The sequence below is a fragment of the Tachysurus fulvidraco genome, chromosome 24, assembly GCF_022655615.1.
Source record: "Tachysurus fulvidraco isolate hzauxx_2018 chromosome 24, HZAU_PFXX_2.0, whole genome shotgun sequence".
In the NCBI taxonomy this organism is placed as follows: domain Eukaryota; kingdom Metazoa; phylum Chordata; class Actinopteri; order Siluriformes; family Bagridae; genus Tachysurus; species Tachysurus fulvidraco.
Genome location: NC_062541.1, coordinates 429,164 through 445,899, shown reverse-complemented (window position 1 = coordinate 445,899; position 16,736 = coordinate 429,164). Strand labels below are relative to the sequence as shown.

General features: G+C 40.8%; 2 protein-coding genes across 2 annotated transcripts in view; both read right to left on the bottom strand.

Moving 5' to 3' along the window:
* The window catches only part of LOC113648408 (keratin, type I cytoskeletal 50 kDa-like), a 5,856-nt gene extending 5,041 nt beyond the window's left edge, over positions 1 to 815 (bottom strand). The window contains exon 1 of the mRNA XM_027155576.2: positions 183 to 815. Within this exon, the coding sequence (XP_027011377.2) occupies positions 183 to 761 (579 nt within the window). The 5' untranslated portion in view covers positions 762 to 815. The remainder of the gene's footprint in view (positions 1 to 182) is intronic.
* Positions 816 to 10,598: 9,783 nt separating this feature from the next.
* LOC113648407 (keratin, type I cytoskeletal 50 kDa-like) lies at positions 10,599 to 14,805 on the bottom strand. Its single transcript, XM_027155575.2, has 8 exons — positions 14,134 to 14,805; positions 13,896 to 13,978; positions 13,651 to 13,807; positions 13,279 to 13,440; positions 13,037 to 13,162; positions 12,791 to 12,865; positions 11,552 to 11,700; positions 10,599 to 10,785 (listed from the first exon to the last, which is right to left on the bottom strand). The coding sequence occupies exons 1-8, from the start codon at positions 14,749 to 14,751 to the stop codon at positions 10,683 to 10,685; spliced, it is 1,473 nt and encodes a 490-aa protein (XP_027011376.2). The 5' UTR covers positions 14,752 to 14,805; the 3' UTR covers positions 10,599 to 10,682.
* Positions 14,806 to 16,736: the final 1,931 nt, after the last annotated feature.

The window sequence follows — 16,736 nt, the reverse complement described above, 5'->3', positions numbered from 1 at the left end:
CCATCTCTAGATAAATGCACTCACCAGCTACAAAACTATCTTCATCTAAGGATAAAGGACGAATATTTTTCAATTACAAAAATTATTTCATAATGAATTATTTTAACTCTTACTTAAAACTATTGTTACACTTTTATACATGAGCTAACTGAAACAAAAGAGGTCGGCTTTAGATGTTTTACGTTAGTTTGGAGCTCACTGATGGTAGACAAGGAGTCGGAGTAGTCCCGTGCAATAGGTGAAGTCCTGCTGTCCACAAACTGACTGATCTTCAGCTCAAGCTCTGCATTGGCCTTTTCCAACAAGTGCACCTTCATCAGGTAGGAGGCCAGACGCTCATTGAGGATCCTCATGGTGAACTTCTCATTGCCCAGCATTTGAACAGTTTCTCCAGCAATGCCACCTCCAAACCCATCTCCAAATTTGAAAGCCGCACCACTTCCTAATCCACCACCAAAACCTACAGCAGAGCTGGCACCAATACCTGAACCAAGACCTACACCAAAACCTGAACCAAGACCTACACCAAAACCTGAACCAACACCTACACCAATACCTGAACCAACACCTACACCAGAGATGAAACCTCTACCAATGTCTCCTCTGGATGACCCAACCAAGGGCCGAACAGCAGGAAAGCCGAGAACCCCGTAGCCTCCAGCTCCACCATAGACATTTCCAGTCTGTATGCCACTGCCCCAGACCGTTCTTCTTCTCCCACCGAGAGCCATGGATCCTGATGCAAAACCTCTGCTTCTCATGCTGTTGGAGGCTGTTTAGTCTTACTCTGGAGAGTGAGATAGGGCTGGATGTGCAATAGACTTTTATACTTAGTTGAAAGACTTAATAGGTGAAGTTCCCATGGAGTAACTCATTGAATGTCACGTAACAAAATTAATCATCAGTCCTTATTTTTGGCTTGGTTTATTCCTTAAAGGTAGATTTCACCATTCTGTGAAGGGCGTGTGGGGTAACAGTGCATTGTTTTTATTCCTTATCCAAATTCCTCAAGGTTATGAGACAATACTACTGCTAATAAAAATGCTTTTGTTTGCTGTCAAGATTCTTTATCTTCCAGATGGAGACACAGATGGAGACACCTGTCTTACTTAATAATTTAAGAAAAAAGAACGATCAAAGCCATGTAATTATGTGTAATTTGCATCTATAACCAATCTCTTTGTATGCAAATCTCACCACCAAACGAAGCTTTTATACAGACAACTTAGCTCAAGACTTTAGTCTTTGACATGGACACGTCTTTTAGAAGTTGTCTTTTGGAAGTTAAAGCTCTAGTCTCAAATGTTACAGGTTGTGAATCCCTAAAGGTTCGGCACGACTCTGATTCTGTATGACTTTATATTTAGTTTTATTTATATCTGTTTAGTTATACACATCAGCCAAGCCTAACAGGCAGGGGAGGAGGCAGGGGAGGAGGCAGGGGAGGAAGCAGGGGGGGAGGAGGTGTCGCAGTTATTCATGAGGATAAGCTCGATGTCAAGCAAGAATCTAGACACATGTTTAACTCATTCGAAGTCTACCGAGTCAGTTCCTCTAATTTACAGACCTCATGGACCGAGTTCCTCTGTGAATTTGCAGATTGTATTTAAAACCTAGTTGTTTCTTTAGACAAAGCAGAATTTGGAGACTCTAATATTCATTCTGATAAGTTATAAGATCCTCTGCTAGATACTGCTAGATCAGCCAAACTATCATCCGTCCTTATCCTCCTTGACCTTTCAGCAGCGTTTGATACGGTCAACCACAAGACTCTCTTATCCTCCCTCAAGAGTCTTGGGATTTGCGGATCAGCTTGGGAATGGTTTGCCTCCTACCTGGAAGGACGCTCATATCAAGTAACATGGAGGGGAGTGACATCTGCTCCACGCAGACTCTCCACTGGCGTCCCACAGGGCTCAGTACTTGGTCCTCTTCTTTTCTCCTTGTATACTCACTCTCTTGGTGAAGTTATTTCATCACATGGGTTCTCTTACCACTGCTATGCTGATGATACACAACTTATCTTCTCTTTCCCACCCTCAGATGCCACAGCTTCTGACCGGATCTCAGCATGTCTGGCAGAAATTTCATCATGGATGACTGCTCATCAGTTAAAGCTCAATCCTAGCAAAACTGAACTGCTGTTCATCCCAGGTGATCCATCCCCAGGTCACGATCTTGCTATATCCTTGCACAACGATCTGATCTCCCCTTCAGCCACAGCTCGCAACCTTGGGGTAACCATGGACAATCAACTGTCCTTTTCCTCTCATGTTTCCATCTGAGATTCAGTAGGTTTAACCAGAACGTAACAGGACCCACTCATTCTAACCCTCAGATTAAATACATACAGGACAGTCACCGTGTCTCAAACAGAAGTTATCTCTGACTATTATCTCATTTCATTTTAATTGCACTTCGGAGACGATATTTGCGACTTGCCACGTCACCGTGTTAAACGTACGTTTACATCCACTACTGCAGAGAGATTCACCAACAGTCTCTCAGAATTATCATCCATGATCGGATCACCATCTGTCCCACAGAACGTGATCAGGTGTCGGACTATTTGGGTCAGTGATTCGTACACACTTGATATTGTAGCTCCACTTAAAAGGAAAGTAATTAGTGAGAAAAATCTCGCACCCTGAGACAGTGACATCACCCAAACTGTACAAACAAGCTGCTAGGAAATCAGAACGTAAATCGCAAACTAAATGATCAGTATTACGATTAGCATGGAAGGAAAGCCTTCATAGCTACAGTAAATCTCTTAGTGCTGTTAGATCAGTGTATCTCTCCAGCCTTATTGGAGATAACAAAAATAATGCTAGATTTTTATTTAATACTGTAGCAAAATTAACTGGGAATAAAAACAGTGTTGAAAAGTGAACATTAATTTGTAGCAGTAACGACTTCATGAATTATTTCCCTTTATCTCTGAGATCCTACAGAAGGTTGTAGCTCAGCAGTTATGTTCAGACCTACATATAATAATATTCATGAACTGTATCAGTCGGGATTTCGGCCTCATCATAACACATAACTCACATAAATAATACCACAAGTGTCGCCTTCGTTCATCTCAGAAATATTGCTAAAAAACATGTAATGTAATGTAATGTCATGATGCACAAACACTAGTTCATGAGGAACTAAAGGGTTATTATTATTATTATTATTATTATTATTATTATTATTATTATTATTATTATTATAAATACTACTACTACTACTATATATTTATATACTTACTTTCCTCCTAATTTACCTGGATAATGTCTAGGATGCCTTATGGCTTTCAACTCTACAATAATCTGCAGCAGGTCTCATACTCTGAATAACATATTCAAGAGAGAAGACAAATCCAAATAGTAATGCAAATCAACGTACATCTAATGATCAGACACTGATTACACCACAAACGGCAAATCCAAACAGATGACAAGCAAGAACCTGAATATTCATACAATAGGGATGCCTTGGTTTGGTAACCATAGTGACAGTATATATCAGGTGACAGGGCTTAAGGTGTGTTTTAAAGTCTATGTTTATCTACTATATATACACTATATTAAGTAGAGCTTCTTCAACACATACCTTCTGATTCTGACCCACAGTCCTGTGTGAATGTATAGATAAGAACAGTAATGTATTCCTTATAGAACAGGATTCATCACATACACTTTACAATCAGTTACTGGACTTTGTTATATTATGTGGGATTCTGTAGAGGCAATGGATGCAAGTGCAGTGTATATGTTTTTGTAAAAGGTCCAATACTTAATCCTGAAATCATCTGCAGCCAAGATGGGAAAAACTTCACCATTTGACTGGATGACATAAAGAATCAGAACCTAAAGACATAAAATAAAACCATGTGCAATGTACTTGATCATAACCTCATCATCCAACTGGTGCTAACTGAATTACTGGGTAGGTGTCCTCTCCATCTACACCATCATCATCCAACTGGTGCTAACTGAATTACTGGGTAGGTGTCCTCTCCATCTACACCATCATCATCCAACTGGTGCTAACTGAATTACTGGGTAGGTGTCCTCTCCATCTACACCATCATCATCCAACTGGTGCTAACTGAATTACTGGGTAGGTGTCCTCTCCATCTACACCATCATCATCCAACTGGTACTAACTGAATTACTGGGTAGGTGTCCTCTCCATCTACACCACCATCATCTAAGTATTAAGGACAAATTTATGCACCATACACATTTTTCACACATTAATACCTAAGATAACTGAGGCTAGAGAAGATCACGTTTAAATGAGTTTTGGCCTCTAATTCACTGATGGTAGACAAAGAGAGAGAGAGAGAGAGAGAGAGAGAGAGAGAGAGAGAGAGAGAGAGAGAGAGAGAGAGAGAGAGAGTTTATGTCCCGGTGAAAAGCTCAAGGTGAACTGCTCCCCAATGCCACTCCACCAACACAAACTCTAAACTCAGCACCATCTCTAAATCACCTCCAACCTCAGCACCACTTTTAAACCCACCACCAAAACCTGCAGGAGAACTTGCTCTAAAACCTACACCAATGCCTGAAACAAGACAAACACCAGAGTTGGAATCTCTACCACTGCCCTCTTTAGATGCACAAGACAACAAAGGTCTGTATGTAACTGCCCTGTATTCTTCATCTGCCCACATTGAGAGGCAAGGTTCCTGATCCAAATCTACTGTGTTCCCATATTGATGGAGGCTTTTTGGCCTTACTCTGGAGTGTGAGCGAGGGTCAGACATTAGACAGACTATTGATGAATAGGTGAGATTCCCATGGAGTAACTGACCGAACTTTATGTCACATGCCAAAATTACTCAACATTTGTCTTTTTACTGGTTGATTTCTCAAAGGTAGATTTTACCACTTGGCTGAATGTGTAGTAGCAGTTCTCATGAACACATTTGGTTTTTTCATGATGCAAATTCCTCAGGGTTAATTCTCCTAGTAAAGAGACAATAATAATAGTTTTTTTTTATGTTGACAAGTTTGTTTTATCTTCCTAACTGAGACTCAAGATCACAACCATGTAAATATGTGACATTTGCATCTCTTTGTAAAACCTGTGAATCTCACCTTCAAAAGAAACTTATGACTGTTGATAATGTGCAGAGAATAATTTTCTCTTTTTTAGATGCCGTACTGACATTAGGACTTTGCCATTGATCTCCTGCCAGGTTCCATGCCACCACCAGAACTAAATTTACCCCATAACTTGCATGTAAGCCATGTAAGAATATATACAGGAGGTTTTTTAACAACGGAACCAAGGTTTCTTTGTCATGGTGAAAAACAGGGCAGCCTTTAACCCTGCTTTAATTATATTGGTTTAAACCAGCGCACAGTAAAATATCTCTATCACTTAACATTTTTTATACATACTAGTCAAAAGAACCTTGATTACCTGAGAACTAAGCACCTGAACCCCACTACTAGTTCCAAGGAGGACAATAACTCAAGGATTACAAGAACAACAATATCTGCCCTGTCCATGCTGATGCCTCACTGGCAGAGGAGCTGAATAGTTTCTTTGCCTGTTTTGGGGTAAATAAGCCCAGCACAAACACACCTACTGTACAAGAACATGAGGAGAGACGAGTCTGTAAAAGCAAGAAAGACCATTGACTCTGGTAAGGTTCTCATAGCATGTGTCAACCAACTCACTGGGGTCTTAACAAAGGTATACAATCTGACATTAGCCACTCCAGGGGACCGACGCATGAATGCTCTGCTCAGATTACTGCTTGGGTCTCGATACAATCATTCAAGACATACTATTCAGTAAACTAGCTGTATTAGCAAAAATATCCTTAAGTACACATTACATCAAACACTACAGGTCTCTAAGCCGCTTGTGTACAGAACAGTTTTACAAACTGCTATCAAACTCACGCATGCACACTTTCACTGTGGAGTATCAGATGTACAGTATCACTCTTAGTTGAGAGACTTAGTTGTTTTATGATAATATAAACACATTTGTCTCATTTATACTGCTAAGCAACTGAGGGTTAAGGGCCTTGCTAAAGGGCCCAGCAGTGGCCTTGGTGGCCTGGGGATTCAAACTCACAACCTCCTGATCAGCAGTCCAACAAGTTATCCACTGAGCTACAACATCCCCCCAGCAGGTAAACATAACATGTATCAAGTGGAAATTAATGGCATTTGCATAACCAGTACACAGAAGCTCTCACAATTTAACTCCCATTTAGAGGGATGTACTGTTACTAGTAGCTGGACAGTGAAAGACCTGGTGTTTATTAGACAGTAACTTGTCTTTAAACTCATATCACCATATTACAAACACAGCCTTCTTCACCTTAGAAATATCACCAAGCTGAGAAACATCCTGTCTGTATCTGATGCTGAGAAGCTAGTTGATGCCTTCATGACCTCTAGACTGGACTATTGTAATGCATTACTAGGTGGTTGTCCTGCATCTTTAATAAATAGGTTACAGTTAGTCCAAAATGCAGCTGCCAGAGTTCTCACTAGGACAAGAAAGTATGACCTTTAACCCCAATGTTATCATCTCTACACTGGCTACCTGTTAAGTTTAGAACTGATTACAAACTGCTGCTACTTACGTACAAGGCTCTTAATGGTTTAGCTCCCATGTATCTAACTAGTCTTCTAACCCGTTACAATCCTTCACGCTCTCTGACATCACAAAACTCAGGACTTCTGCTAGTTCCCAGAATATCTAAGTCTACTAAAGGTGGTAGAGCGTTTTCTTATTTAGCTCCCAAACTTTGGAATAGTCTTCCTGATAGTGTTCGGGGCTCAGACACACTTTCCCAGTTTAAACGTAGATTAAAAACTCATCTCTTTAGTCAGGCGTACACATAATACATCCCATAATATTGTGCTCTATTACATCTGACAAAATGTACTTTATCATCTGGTGCTTGTTAATATTATGAACAGCAGCTACATTAATTCCTCTCCACTGCTTCACTCTTTCTACACATCACGAGGCATCCAGAAACTGTAGCAGCTCTGATCGTCTTCTGTGTGATGAAGATTTTGGACCTCCACTGAGATGAAGGCGACTCTGTGAGGATCCTGAGACATCTACAGATCTACCAGCTCCAGTTAGACTCTGCATCATTAAGTATTTGGACATTCTAAGAGGAGATGTGGTCCTTGAGGACAACAACCTCCTCATCACTACAACATTTATCAGACTGTATATATATATATATATATATATATATATATATATATATATATATATATATATATATATATATATAATCACACCCCCAGTGTCCCCCAGATGAGGATGAGGTTATATAATCACACCCCCAGTGTCACCCAGATGAGGATGAGGTTATATAATCACACCCCCAGTGTCACCCAGATGAGGATGAGGTTATATAATCACACCTCCAGTGTCACCCAGATGAGGATGAGGTTCCCCTTTGAGTCTGGTTCCTCTCAAGGTTCCTTCCTTTACCACCTAAGGGAGTTTTTCCTCCCCACAGTCACCTGAGTCACCTCAGACTTGTTCATTGGGGATAAATACATACACATTTATATATAACTAATATTAATCTGGGACTTTGTGTTATATTAATCTTTAAATTAACTTTTTGTTTTATGTTTATGCTCTGTAAAGCTGCTTTGAGACATCAACATTAATTGTTCAAAGCGCTATACAAATAAATTAGAATTAGGGTTTAGAGAATCTTGCAGAATTGCTTTGTGTAGCAACTAATGAGAAAGTAATGAGAAACTAATGAGAAACTAATGCAACTAACATCAGAAGATAATTGATCGTTAAATGGACTCAACACACCAATTGAATATGATGACCATATATAACTACAATTACCCCAGTTATGTCTAAATGATTTTAGCTAAGGCTTTACAAGTATTTTATGCTGCAATAAACAATTAAGATCTTTGAAAGTATTTCAGCTGTAAATTATAACATATGTGTAGAACATCTCCTCATCCAAGATAATGACTACAGCAACTACACAATATATTTATATTTGAACTCATGACCTTCCGAGCAGTAATCCAACCTTAACCACCTGGCTAAAACTGGAAGCTGGAAGCTGCATAGAGTTTATGATCTGGTGACCAGGTGAGTGTTTGCATGGCTAGGTGAGGTGCATGTACTGTACCATATATTGGGAATCAACTTAAACTGCCTTTCGTTACACATAATAACATGGTCCTTGAGTAAAACAACAACAAAAGAAAAAAAACAGAATTTATTTATATAATTAAATCAATTAATTATTCTAGCCCCAGGGGTTGTAAGCGAGTGACTTATGTACCGGTCCCAAGCCCAGATAAATAGAGAGGGTTGCGTAAGGAATAGCATCCTTTGTAAAACTCTGAGGCCCAAAATGTTGAGGTTCTCTTTAGGAGTGACGAGGATGGACAGGATTAGGTACGAGCACATCAGAGGAACAGCTCAGGTTGGCTGTTTTGGGGACAAGGTCAGAGAGACTAGATTGAGATGGTTTGGACACGTGTAAGGGACGTGGGGGTAAAAACAGACCCAAATGCAGGATAGCGTAAAAATAAACAGGATTTATTTAACTTAAAAAACATGGAGGATTCTGCGCCGCCATAGGCAACGTGACACAATTAAATACATGACACAATTAACCACACAAGGAACAGGTGTGCAGAGGCAGGGAGGAAGAGACAAGGGTGGGGCAGGGAGGAAGAGACAAGGGTGGGGCAGACACAAACATAAACAAAAGCACGTGGCTGAGTCCTGACAACATGTACAGAGGAGGGAGATGTTATATTGGTAGAAGCATGTTGGAGATGGAGCTGCAGGTCAGAGGTCAAGAGGAAGGACAAAGAGGAGATATATGGATGTGTTAAATGAGGACATGAAGGTAACTGGTGCGAGAGTCGAGGGTGATGAGGATAGAGTTAGGTGGGAACTGTCTTAACCCCTAACAGGAAAAGACTAAAGGAGAAGAAGAATAAATGTATTATTTATTAATTTTCAGCAGTTTCATGGTGGAACATATACATGTTTGGCAAAATAAAGGATCCAAAGATCCAAAGACACTCAGGAACAAATGAGAAAGTAATTAAGATCTATCAGTCTGGAAAAGGTTATAAAGCCATTTATAAAGCTTTGGGACTCCAGCGATCCACAGTGAGAGCCGTTATACACACATGGGGAAAACATGGAACAGTGGTGAACCTTCACAGGAGTTGCCGGCCGACCGAAATTACGCCAAGAGCAGCAACGACTCATCCAAGATGTCACCAAAGACCCCACAACAACATCCACAGAACTGCAGGTCTCAGTTAAGGTCAGAGATCATGACTCCACCATAAGAAGGAGACCGGCCATAAATGGCCTGCATGGCGGAGTTCTGCTGCTGAGCAAAAAGAACATAAAGGATCATCTCTGATCTGCCAGAAAACATCTTGATGATCCCCAAAACTTTTGGGAAAATACTCTGTGGACTGACGAGACAAAAGCTGAACTTTTTGGAGGTGTGTGTCCCATTACATCTGGTGTAAAAGTAACACTGCACCTCAGAAAGAGAACATCACACCAACAGTAAAACATGGTGGTGGTAGTGTGATGGTCTGGGGCTGTTTTACTGCTTCACGACCTGGAAGACTTGCTGTGATAAATGGAACCATGAATTCTGCTGTCTTCCAAAAAATCCTGAAGGACAAAGTGTGGTCATCTGTTAGTGACCTCAAGCTGAAGTGAACTTGGGTTCTGCAGCAGGACAATGATCCAAAACACACAGCAAGTCCACCTCTGAGTGGCTGAAGAAAAACAAAATGAAGACATTGGAGTGACCGAGTCAAAGTCCTGACTTATTGAGATGCTGTGGCAGGACCTTAAAAAGGTGGTTCATGCTCGAAAACCCTCTAGTGTGGCTGAATTACAACAATTCTGCAAAGATGACTGGACCAAAATCCCCCCACAGCCTCAGCTGTAACAGACTCACTGTACGTTATCACACGATTGGTTGCAGTTCTTGCTGTTGGTGGGTGGGAGGACCAACCAATTATGAGATTTAGAGGGCAAATACTTTTTCACACAGGGCCATGTGTGCTTGGATTTTGTTTTCCCTTAATAATAATCTGTTATCTTTGACTGATATTTATTATATTTGTTTGATGATCTGAAACATTAAAGTGTGACAAACATGCAAAAAAAAGAAAAAAACAGAAAGGGTGCCAAGACTTTTTCACACCAACTGCAGAAACTCAGAGTAATCTGTTAAAGTGACTAGACAACAAACACTGAACATCAGCTTTAATACAGAATTCTGCATGTTACTATGGTAATGTGTTAAAACATCATTACAGAAGGATTACACACGTATTGCTGAACTAACACTTGTGGTGTGTGTGTGTATATGTGTGTACGTGTGTGTGTGTGTGTGTGTGTGTATATGTGTGTGTGTGTGTATGTGTGTGTGTGTGTGTGTGTGTATATGTGTGTGTGTGTGTGTGTGTGTGTATATGTGTGTACGTGTGTGTGTATATGTTTGTACGTGTGTGTGTGTATATGTGTGTGTGTGTATGTGTGTGTGTGTGTGTGTGAACAATAAACACACTATTAAACCATCATGATTGAAATGTTTCTTTATTACTTGTCTGCATGCTTTAGTGAAATACATTCCACCGTGTCATCAGTTGTTTAAGGGACACGTTTTATTTTCCAGTCGATTCCTCCCCCTGAGCCTTGGGAGCCGTCTGGGGAGCCGCCTGGGGAGTCGCTTTGGTAGCAGAGCTCTTGTCAGTAGAAACCAAGACACTGATGGAACACAGATTGACAACAATGTTAGAGCTTTTACCCTTATGTGTAAAGTTTTAGTTCATGGAGTGGGAAGTAATACATTCTAATACAATACAATACCATCTAATGCTACCTGAGAGAGAAATGCTGCATTTCAGGCAACATTGCCAACTTATTGTTTTTTGCCTACAACCAGTAAAAACACAGAAAATGCTCTAAAACTTCTCAACTTGATGTTGTCTCCTAAAATACCAGTTCTTTCCCTTTGTACACACTGATATTTATAAGGCTTAGGGTTAGGGTAAGGGTTAGGGTTAGGATTAGGGTCAGGCTTAGAGTCAGGATAAGGCTTAGGGTCAGGGTTAGGGTTAAGGTTAGGGTCAGGGTAAGGATTAGGCTTAGGGTCAGGCTTAGGGTTAGGGTTAGGGTTAGGGTAAGGATTAGGCTTAGGGTAAGGCTTAGGGTTAGGGTCAGGGTAAGGCTTAGGGTTAGGATTAGGGTCAGGCTTAGGGTCAGGGTAAGGCTTAGGGTCAGGGTTAAGGTTAGGGTCAGGCTAAGGATTAGGCTTAGGGTCAGGCTTAGGGTTAGGGTCAGGGTTAGGGTTAGGGTAAGGATTAGGGTCAGGCTTAGGGTTAGGGTAAGGCTTAGGGTTAGGGTCAGGGTTAGGATTTATTACAATTTGCAAATTTCCACTTTTGCCTCAGAATATATATAAATATACTCTGAACTATCAAAGACACAGTAGATAAAAGAATTGAATCGGATTTCTGTGGATTTTATTTACCTCCCACTGGCCCCTATGTCCAGCAGTCTCCTGTACTCTGCGATCTCTATCTCCAGTCTGGTCTTGATGTCCAGGAGCATCTGATAATCCCGACTCTGACGCTCCAGATCAGCTCGAAGCTGCAGCAGCTGTACCTCTACACTTGTAACCTTTGTTATGAGAACATAATTACTTATCTGATCCACATAATTGTACTTTGGCATGTTTTTACAAGTGATTAAAATGCTCAATAATGCACAATTATTCTTTATTCTCAAGTCCCACCCCTTTCATAACAACACATGAATGCCTAACGCCTGGGGTATCTGGTCCAGTTGATCAATGGTCAGTTCTTCTGCGTATTAGACATGATTTGAATTGGTTTAAATTTGACAACACAGTCACTAAAACTTGTGGCATATTTACCTTAGTGTGTTGTATTGTTTTTCAGTATTGGTGGAATTAATATTTTAGTGTATATTAAATACTGAATACTAAATACCCCACGCCGATATCACACGGTTTTTCATTGAATTCAGTTACGGCAGAACGACGAAGGCTGAATGCAAATCTTCAGCTGTGGAAACAGAGCTAACAGACACCCAGTGAAGCCTGGGGGTCTCGTGATGTTTGTTACTGGGGGTCTCGTGATGTTTGTTACAGGTGTGTATGCTGTGTTTTAATAAGACTAAATATTAATGTTGATTGGACAGCATGCATTATCTCAAACAAACAGTTTGCTGCAGTGGTGTCATTTTTGTGTATGGTAAACACACAACCCTGTATCTCAACAGGTCCCACTCTTTTCTGTTCTGCCCCAGAGGGGGTGGATTAAACTAGCACTTATTTTTCCCCTGTTATATTATAAAAAAATATATTAAATCTATAATATATTATAAATATACAGTTCACAAAACAGAGTTTTAGGTGGATGGTTTCTGTAACCTAGTGAACGGGTGTCGATGTATTCATTAATAGAGACTTCGCTCTAGATAAGGACGTCTGCCAAATGCCTTAAATGTAGATGTATGTATTGTTTATAACACCAGCTGTCATGCGGTCACATCCTTCTTCGTTAGCAGCTTTTCTGCATGAAATAGCTAACACTCCTACCGTTGACCTGACTTTTATATTTTGCTCTTGTTTTAAAATAACAATGATTTGAAATGAAACTTTTGCACAGTTGAGAATCATCTCTAACAAAGAAATATGGATATGTGACAAAATCAGTGGGTTTAATGAGGGTTCGTTCGGCCTCACCTGCTGCTGGTATCCTGACAAGCATGTAGAGTAGAAAGCCTGTGTCTCTGTCAGTTTGGAAACCAAGGATGATTTCTGTGTTGAGACAAAGTGTGAGTTTGCAGGAAATATTTATACTGTAAAGACAAATGCAGTTTGTGTACATGCGCTACGTTACACAGTAAACACCGTCTCAGGTAACGTTGGTTATATTGAGATTAGACTACAGCTAGTCTAGAAAGACAAAAGCTGAACTGTAAATCTCACCACGGCCAGAACAGACTGCAGCTCCAGATCCAGACTCTGCACTTTGGTTTTCTCTACAGTCAGTTCTGTTTTGGACGTATCTACGGTCTCTGCGCTGACAGCAACCTCTTGTTTCAGGGTCTCTAACTGCCAAAGGAAAAAAACATGGAGTTAAAAGGGAAATCCTGATAAGTAAATCCCAGATATCTACAGGTCATGGACTCTCTAATGGACTGATTATTTGTACACCAGGAGGAACCCACTTTGCCCTTAAACCAGGCCTCGAGATCTCTCCGGTTCTTGGAAGCGATGGTCTCATAGTGATCTCGCATATCCTCCAGGACGCTGGTAAGATCTTGGTGTGGTGCAGACTCCACCTCCACATGGATCTGTCCACTCATCTTGCTGCGTGTGGTCACCATTTCCTTGGAATACATCAGAGTTATTGCTCCTAGATTCACTAATCCACAAAGGTCATTTATATACATTTATAAACATCATTAACTGACTGTCCAAAAGTAGATTGGAATTCTGTGATTTTTTAAAATCTCTCCTTATTTTTCTAGATGACTCAGTGACATTTCATAACAGATATGGTAAATGTAGTATTTTGCTTGCATGTCCAGCTTCATTACCTCATTGTGGATCTTCTTCAGGTAGACCTTCTCCTCATTCAGGGCATCAATCTGCAGAGTGAGCTCTGACTTGCTCAAGTTGATATCATCCAGCAGCCTCTTCAGTCCAGAGATATCGGCCTCGACGGCCTGACGCTGGGCCAATTCATTCTCATACCTGTGTGAAGACACGTAAATTGCATTAAAATGATGTCTTAATAACCTCTCATATAAAACATTTGTAATAATACAACATAAGACTTTACTTGATCCTAAAGTCATCTGCAGCCAATGTGGCATTGTCAAGGTTGATATGGACCACACCTTTCAAACGAATGGCATCCAGAATCTGAAAATAACCAACACAAATACATCAAGTGTAACCATTGGTAAGAACTCAATGAAGACACAGAAGATAATGAGCATTATGAATGCTAAATGTACCGTGCACACTGTTTTCATAAGTATAATAACTACAGTAGAAGTCAACTTTAAATGTTTTACATTAGTTTGGAGCTCACTGATGGTAGTCAAGGATTCAGAGTAGTCCCGTGTAGTAGGTGAAGTCCTGCTGTCCACAAACTGACTGATCTTCAGCTCAAGCTCTGCATTGGCCTTTTGCAAAATGTGCACCTTCTTCAGGTAGGAGGCCAGACGCTCATTGAGGATCCTCATGGTGAACTTCTCATTGCCCACTATGCCATCATCCATTCGTCCAATGCCACCTCCAAACCCAGTTCCGAAATTAAAATCAGCACCACTTCCTAATCCACCACCATGTCCAAACCCACCACCATGTCCAAACCCAGCACCATGTCCAAACCCAGCACCATGTCCAAACCCAGCACCACTTCCAAGCACAGCACCATAACCTGCAGCAGAGCTTGCTCCAATACCTGAACCAATACCTATACCAGTGGCTGAACCGAGACCACCACTAGAAACAAAGCCTCCACCTCCTCTAGATGGGCCAATCAACAAAGGCTGAGAGGCTTGGGAAATATAAACGCCAGAGCCTCCTGCTCCACCATGGGCACTTCTAGCCCATAAGCCACTAGCCCTTCGTCCAACACCACCTCTAATGGACATGGACTCTGATACAGTTCTACCATAAGATGACATGCTGATGGAGACTTCGGTCTTACTCTAGAGAGTGAGTGAGGACTTGAAGTTCAGTGGAGTTTTATACCCTGGCTGAACCTTCAAACCTTCAAGGTTCCCATGGATGTTCAAACTGAATGTTATGTAACGGGTAACATTCCTTAAAGGTAAGTTTTTATAGATGATTTAATTAATAGCTATGCTGTCAGGGGCATGTGTGGTATCACCTCTCACACCTTCAGGGGCATTTGCTCCAAATCCAAATTCCTCAAGGTGAGATTTCAGAGTAAAGAGATGTTTAATATGTTGACAAAATTGTTTTATCTTCCCGATGAAGACATCTTACGTACTTTATAGTTTGAGAAAAGAGATCAAGATCACAGAAATGCAAATACATGACATTTACATCTCTCTGCTGTTTGCCAATCTCACCTTCAACAGAAGCTTTTACACTGATAATTAGGGAATAGTGTATTACAGATATTACAGGATCATTGTACTAACATTTTTGCATAAATCTCATTTCAATCATGAGAACTTTGACATTACAATTAGTTTGCCAATCTCTTTCTGATGGGAATTCCTCAGTGGGATTACATAGGCTTGATCTTGCAAAGTCAAAGTCAGGTTTATTTATAAAGCACTTTTTATTTAAGACAAGCGTTTATCAAAGAGCTGTACATACAGAAAGTACACATGGTTTATTAATACAAACACACAAATAAAAGACAAATACTTAAGACACAATAAAACAATACAAACAATACGAGCAGCTCTCACATGGCATCGAACGCCAGACTGTAAAAATACGTTTTTAGGCCAGATTTAAAGACCTCAAGTGTTTGAGCCTGTCTAATATAGAGAGGTAAACTGTTCCAGAGCTTTGGGGCCGCACCAGTAAAGGCTCGGTCCCCCCGGCTCTTCAGTTTCACTATTGGAACAGCTAAGAGCAAATGGCCAGCAGACCTTAGTGCTCTTGATGGAGTGAACAGATTAATCAGATCTGATAAGTAACCTGGCACTGACCCATTAAGAGATTTAAAAACAAGCACCAATATTTTAAAATGAATCCTATAATGGACAGGAAGCCAGTAAAGAGACGCGAGAATGGGAGTGATATGTTCCCGCTATCGTGTGGCCGTCAGTAGGCGAGCTGCCGAATTCTGGACCCTTTACAGTCTGGAGAGAGAGAGGCCTGATTTATACCTAATTAAAGGCTGTTACAGTAATCAAGGCGACTTGTGATAAAAATATGCACAACTCTCTGAAAGTCCTTAGAGGACAGGAAAGGGTTCACCTTGGTGAGTTGTCTCAGTTGGAAGAAACATGATTTAACTACTAAATTAATCTGTTTCTCCAGTTTAAAATCACTATTCAGAACAACACCTAATTTTTTTTTACAAAGGGCTTCACATAAGGACTCAGCTCACAGAGGTTTAGGTCTACTGTCTCACAGGCAGTCCTATATATCACATGTAGATCACATGGTGCCATCCTCACCAGCAATGACTTCAAAATCAAGTCACTTTAAGTCAAAAAGCTTCAAACACACAAAAGTCATAAAGTGCATGTGTGCAATTTTGTGCAAACAGTGAAAGATAACAGACAGTGCAGGAAAAGAGACCGCACACACAATATAATACTTTACAAGACAGACACATAAAACAAAAGAGCAGCGACAAGTCTGTGTAACTTTTAGTGTGTGTTGTAAACATGTAGAAATGTGATAGCAGCAGTTTAAAGTGTCATTGGGATGTGACCTGCAAAAAAAAACTGTGTGTGTGTGTGTGTGTGTGTGTGTGTGTGTGTGTGTGTGTGTCAGACCAGTCTCTGAGCAACAAGGAGTCTGATGGCTTGAGTGGATGTTTCCGTCCCCTGTAGGGCTGATTAGGGTGTGGGGTCATCCACAATGCTGTGGACCGAGCACACAGCCCTGGGGGTCCCAGTGCTCAGTGTGGTGGGCAGTGTTGGAGACCTGGTCCCTGATCTGTACTGACTTTTCTCTT

What these genes read in the sequence shown, in the direction of transcription:
- LOC113648407 (XM_027155575.2), bottom strand. Translation starts at nt 14,751, where the DNA reads ATGTCATCTTATGGTAGAACTGTATCAGAGTCCATGTCCATTAGAGGT. An exon ending in TGAAGAAGATCCACAATGAG is followed by an intron (nt 13,441 to 13,650) that starts GTAATGAAGCTG and finishes ATGTATTCCAAG; the next exon opens with GAAATGGTGACCACACGCAG. An exon ending in TGTCAGGATACCAGCAGCAG is followed by an intron (nt 11,701 to 12,790) that starts GTGAGGCCGAAC and finishes CTCATAACAAAG; the next exon opens with GTTACAAGTGTAGAGGTACA.